Source organism: Tetrao urogallus (genome assembly GCF_951394365.1).
Source record: "Tetrao urogallus genome assembly, chromosome: 1".
Classification (NCBI taxonomy): Eukaryota; Metazoa; Chordata; class Aves; order Galliformes; family Phasianidae; genus Tetrao; species Tetrao urogallus.
Window position 1 is genome coordinate 111,571,823 of NC_136813.1, and position 6,323 is coordinate 111,578,145.

At 43.1% G+C, this 6,323-nt stretch overlaps 1 protein-coding gene across 1 annotated transcript; it reads right to left on the minus strand.

Moving 5' to 3' along the window:
* Positions 1–1,215: 1,215 nt before the first annotated feature.
* Positions 1,216–2,334, minus strand: GPR15 (G protein-coupled receptor 15; the record flags this gene model as incomplete). Its single annotated transcript, XM_079549641.1, has 1 exon — positions 1,216–2,334. One exon carries the CDS (start codon positions 2,332–2,334, stop codon positions 1,216–1,218), a length of 1,119 nt encoding a protein of 372 aa, XP_079405767.1.
* Between the last annotated feature and the right edge of the window lie 3,989 nt (positions 2,335–6,323).

Consider the following 6,323-nt stretch of genomic DNA (forward strand, 5'->3'; position numbering starts at 1 on the left):
AGAGTTAATACCAGTTGGGCTAGCGGTATCTCCTCTACAGTATATGAAATGTAAGATTTCTACATTTCCCAGAGATTGATGGATAGGGAGGAGACAATTTCTCAGAACTTTAATTATTATTCATTATTTATGGAGCTTAACTCCACTAATGAACTTAAGCAGTTTTACTTTTCTCACAGAATTCCTTTTCTGTGAATGCTCCTGCACCCAAGGTTTCTCAGCATTCTCTGTTTCAGTCAAACATTTGTGAAACTTTGGCTCATTTTGCTTTTCAGGCATGTTTGCATTCGACTTTGCTTGCATCTTAACATGAAGTGATTGCACCTAAAGAAAGCAAACGTACACTTTGAATGACCCAGAATGTTGTAGCATTAGACAAGCCAAGCAACCAGAAATTGTGTCACAACCCCCCAGACCATCTTAAAAAGTGCGAAGGTGTTCTCTTATTTTCTTTTTTTTTTTGGTTGTTTGCTGTTAACAAAAGGTTTAAATGCAGTTTCTTTTGCTTGTCTTCTGGTTTCTCTGCCTTCAAGCTGTCTTTTTTTTTTTTTGCTTTTGGAAACCACAGGGTCTAGTAACTGACTTTAATTCCTTTGATTAAAACATATTTAATCTCTTAATCAAGAAGCTGAAACTTCAAGAAAAATGCACAAGACTCAAGTTACAAGAGCAAGTAACACAAATTCATTAAAACATTGCATTTCTAAATACAGAAAACCTCCAAAAAAAGGAGAATTCATCAGGTTTTTTTTTTACAGGACACTGCAGTATTTTTGCAAGTAAGCTAGGAACCAGAGAGAAGAAGTACTTCTGTTGCTTTGTCTTGCTCTGAGCAGAATGAAAACCTACGCGTTTAAGTTCAAAGATTGCTTGGGGGCAGCTTTGGCTGATGGCCCGACTTTGCTCTCAGCTGGTAGCACCCAGGCTGCAGTTCCAGCAGCAGCCTAGGTGGATGTCTCTCAGCACAGCAGTTTCAGGCTTGTGCTGCGCAGTGACACAGTGATCTCTGTGAACTGTAGCTCTGTGGTTAAAGTTTCCTATTCAATATACCTGTGTTTAAAGGGAAGTGCTGTACCACCAGCCTGAAGTGCTGGCTGCACTACAGTTGCAGCTCTGCTTCTGCCGCTTATTTCTTTTTTGCCCCTTTTCTTGCTTTATTCTTTCCCTGCCACCTTTGGAAAGAGAGGTCCCTTCCTCCGTGGTCCTGGCTCCCAGTCAGAGGGACACGGAGCGCTTCCTCTTCCTTGCAGTGTACTCCCCTGCGATGAAATTGGATAAGGAGTGGCTCAGGCGAGTGTCCAAGGTATCGGAGATGGTGCTGCCGCTGCTGGCTTTCACCCACGGACACAGGCACCTGAGCATGGCTCTGCGGATGTAATTGTCAAAGCAGTAGTAAATGAAAGGGTTGGCACAACTGTTGGCAAAGGCAAAGGGGCTGCTCACCGTCATGCCCACCTGGGCAACCGTGTCAAGGAAACAGTCAGGCAGCTTCTGCAGTCCCAACAGGATGGCCATAAGCTTGAAGAGGTTGAAGGGCACCCAAGAGATGACAAAAGCAGCCACCACAATGAAGACGATCTTGATAGATTTTCTCAGCTTCTTATCGTGTTTCCCAGATCTCTGGTAATGGACACAGAGTCTCTTTGTGATGGAGCAGTAGAAGGTCAGAATGCTCAACAGCGGGAAGAAGAAGGCCAGGATTAAAATCATCAGTGATGTGATCTGTTTGGATTCTGTCACATCTTTGTCTGTGCAGTACATCTTGCCGTAGCGCTCATTCAGTTCTCTGGACAAAAGGGTTGGTATCCCTAAGCAGCAGGATAACAGCCAGACGCAGAAGCAAAGTCCACTGGAATAGGATCTGGTTCGGACCCTTCTAGCAATGGAGGGATACATGATGGCAAGGTACCGGTCTGCACTCATACAAGTGAGGAGGAGGATGCTGCAGTACATGTTGACTGAGATGATGTAAGAACTAGTTTTACAGAGGAAAGATCCTACCCTCCATATCCCATCTGATGCCTCCTTGTCCACCCAGAATGGCAGCGTAATGAGGAAGATGAAGTCTGAAGCAGCAAGGTTAATGATGAAGATGTCAATCAGCCTCTGGACCCGTCGCTTGAAGACTAAGGCTACGATCAGGATGGAGTTGCCAAGAATGCCCACCAAGAACACGGCAGCATACAGGACAGGCAGGACAGGGAGGAAAGCAGTCGCATGCTGTAGCTGCTCGTACTGGCAGCTGTCCTCGTAGTAGTAGTCATCATAGTTGAAAGTGACCGTAGTCACAGGCGAAAGCTGAATGAGATCTGTTTCTGGCCCAGCTGTCCTCATCTTGAGGCTGATGAAGGCTCTGAGCTCCCCTCTTCCCTTCCCCTCGTGGTCCTCTTTAAAAACATGCTAGCATGTAACGGGGAGGAGTGGGGGAGGAGGAGAAAAGTGGTTTTAGGGTGTAATTCTTACCCTTTTAGCCAATCGTGTAGGAAACAGACAAGTGATGAGCATCTCTGATTAGTCAAAACCCCATCTTCAGAACAAGGAGCTGCTGCTTTTTTTAAAGTCAGATCTGATTTTATCTGTATTTTATATTTGCTTGTAGAAGCAATCTGGGTTTGGGTTTTGCTTTTATTTTGGGGGAAGGAAAGTTGTTTTCAAGATTCTGAAGTTTTAAATTTTTAGGACAGGATATTACTTGTCTGCAGGTTAGAGATTATACCAGCTCAGAAGAAATCAGGGAGTGGTGAATTTGGACTCTACTTTCTTTATCTTTCTTTGCAAGCTCAGCTTTTCTGAAGCTTGGAGGCATTTATATTTTCTTTATTCATTTATGATTGTTCTCTGTTGAGAGTAATTCTGTCATATGAATGTGCTTAGGCAAAAATATTTAAAACTGTGGTCTCCTGTACTTGTTCGGTATCCGTCCCTGGCTCACGCTGCCCTGCCAGTGCCCCCTCCTGTCCCTCAGCCCCCAGATCTCCCACCTGGGCACTCCCACACTCAGATTTACCAATCTGTTTGATATTTAGAGGACAGTTTGTTGATGTGCCATGATTTCTTCTGCATTTCGGTGGCATGGTCCTGCTCCTCCTGCCTGTGAAGCCTCCACATCTTTGAGCCATTCTTAGCTATGGCGTTCTTTTCCAAAAAGCCCCAGTTTTCTCCATCTTTCATTCACAGTTTCACCCACTAGTCCAGCTTTGGCTTACCTTACGGTCAGTTCTCTCAGCGTTGCAAAACGCAAATGAAAATTTTCCCTTTTTCAAGTACTGAATTTATCACGACTTTGTCAGTGCGTGCTAATTTCAAGCATCTTCTGGTCTGCATCATCCTTTCTCTCTTCTGCACATCAGTTCAATTTCTCCTTCCCCTCCCACCTGCATGTTCACAGACCTGTCATGTCTTTGGGATTTTCAAACTTTGAGCAAACTGCTTCCTGGAGAGCTGTCCAGTCCCAGGCGTGTAGGCCACATCCACATACATGCACACGTCTCCATAGGCTGAAAGCAACCTCAATCACACAGAACAAATCAGTCTCATCCAGTGCACTGTGGATGCCCTCAGGATTACTCTGCCAGTGCTGAGGTTACATGCTCCAGTGTGCTGGGTTCTTGTTAGACTTCCAGGTGCCTGGACAAGCAGCCAGCTGCTGTTACATGCATGGTTGTCAGATCGAGAGATATTTAGACGGGCACTCGCACGCCTCTATATGCTGATGATTAATAAAGAACCAAGTATATACAACAGCCAGTTATATACACCATCAGTGGGGCACTAATGAACTCTCGCTGATGGTTTTTCATGGAATGAGTAAGGATTTAATTATCTGAGTGTTGTTCACCCATAGAAGCCTCTGTGAGAAAAGATCAAGGTGTATAAAAAGAGACTGGCTTACATTACCCATTTGTATCCTGTAACCCTATGCGGAACTGTAAACCTGAACAGGCTAAAAGTCGTCTTTTAGCCGTTTGCCAAGCATCTGAAGATAACAAAAGATACACCTACTTTTCAACTGGGGTTATATAAAAGTGCCCAAATGTCTTGCAGTTTACAGAAATGATTCTTGATGGATTCATTGCAGAGGTGCTTTTGTAATCATCTTTACTTATTTCTACATTGAGAAATGTGCTTCAGTTTTATAATTCCAAGAAGATCTGAGAAGTGATACGGTAGAGACATTTTCTTTTTATCTGTGGTGGAGTAGAAGATAAGTTGAACCTTTCAGTCTGTGTATAATAGCTTTTCCTCACTTGCAGTCATGGGCATCTGTTATTCTACTCTGCACTTAGATGCAGAGCATCTTACATGCAGTCACAAGATTTATACATTAGGCATTACTTCTCTCCCTCCACCTCACATCTCTATGCACTCCTTGAAATTGACTCCACCCTCTGTTAATCTCATGGTACTCAAAAAGAAAAAAAAGAAAAAAAAGAAAAAAAAAAAAAAGACTTTTAAAGAAATTTAGTGAAACCATAGAATTAAGTGTATGCATGTCATCTAAGCTTGTGCTTGTAGTTCCTCACTTTGTTGTAAAAGAGAGATACAAGAAAAAAGAGGAGAAATCCTTCAGCAGGGTCTGTTATGATGAGACAAGGGGAAATGGTTTGAAACTAAAAAGGGAGAGATTTAGGTTAAATATAAGGAAGTTTTTTTATGGTGAGGGTGGTGAGGCACTGCAACATGTTGGCTAGGGAGTTGGTGGATGCCCTGTCCCTGAAGACATTCATGGTCAGGCTGGATAGGGCTCTGGGTAACCTGGTCCAGCTGTAGATGTCCCCGTTCATTGCAGGGAAGTTGGACTAGATGACTTTTAAGAGTCCTTTCCAACTCAAACAATTCTGTGATTTTACTTAAAAAAAAACAAAAAAAAAAAAAAATGGATGGGATCAGCTCTGTTCTCTGGAGTGTGCTCTGTATTTGCTGAATGCTCTGAAGAGAGTTGTGGCTGTTGCTGTGACTTCCATTTTACAGACATTGCCTCATCCAGACAGAGCATTTGCAAAGATACTGTGATGTGTCATGAATGATGAAGCCATCTGTAACTGTCTGTAAGTCTTGACTTTGTGTGAGTGTGTGTGTTAATGATTTGCATGAAGCTTATCTTCATGCAGGGTCTGCCTCTTCCAGAGTTCATTTCTCTGAAGGAAAGCTAAATTCTCATGAACATTCAGCACAAAGAAGCTCCCCTCGCAACTTTGCTGCTCAGATAATTCAGAAAGCCCAGCACATGATGCGCCAAGATCCCAGAAACACAGCAAAATATGTTGTCACCAGGACAGCCTACACCCTCTCCTCACCCCTTTCCTACTACACCCCCATCCTACTGTAGATGTCTACAGTACTTTCCTCCTTCTCCCACTTCTCCCCAGATGAGTCTGCCTTTTTCCAGGAACAAAACGCTTTACTGAAGCAGCAGCCTCCAGCTTGGCTTTGGTGTGTTTTTCTCCAATCAAGGCACTCATCTTTTCCAACCTTTGCTATAGTCCCATTGAGGCAATGTGAAACATGCAGCCGCCGGATGCTGAGTTGTTTTGAACATGAGAATGAACCTGAAGCTTTTGTGATCGCACACTTGTGACAGGTGCTGCATTTGTGGCCATGCATGTGGTCTGTCCTGCTTCGGCACATCTGCTCTCATGGTCCTGCTTTTCTAAAATGCACTTGTGAAGCATGTTGCGTCAGTGTTTGCACCATTTTCTTAAACCTTCCTGGGGTCATTTTACTGAAGGCAACTGCTAGATAGGTACAGCAGGACAAATTAAAATATAATCCTACTCTTGTAAAGCCTCAGCAGTTTTTCTAGCAGTAGCAAGGGAGAACATTTCACATAACCGTTCTCTGATGGGTAAAGCCTGCGGCACATGTTATGGTAGCCTTCTAATGCTATGGCAAAGTGAGTAAAAGATGCACAGCAGAACTACATGTACAGAAAGTGCTTTTTAAGTAAGCACGGGAATTTAGATCAGGTGAGGTATGCATTAGTAAAGCATTAATGACAATAAATGCTGAGAAGGAACGCAGCTTCATTTGGCCATAAAAGAAAGTGTAGTAGTTTCTAAATGATTGTGCTTCAAAAACCTTTTGTAAAGAACAAGGATTTGTAGGCCAATAAAAAAAGATTGGCTCATACTGCCTTAGTATGTTGTAGCCATGGTGGAGACAGGCTCAGAGGAAACCAGATGAGTGCCTACCAACAGAAGTTGAACCAGTACACCAAGATGGGCTGAAATAGTTTCCAATCTGGAGCAACAATCTCCAATGTGGAGTATGGGAAGAAAACACTTTTTGGTACAATTACTAAATAAAAATATTTTTTATTCCTT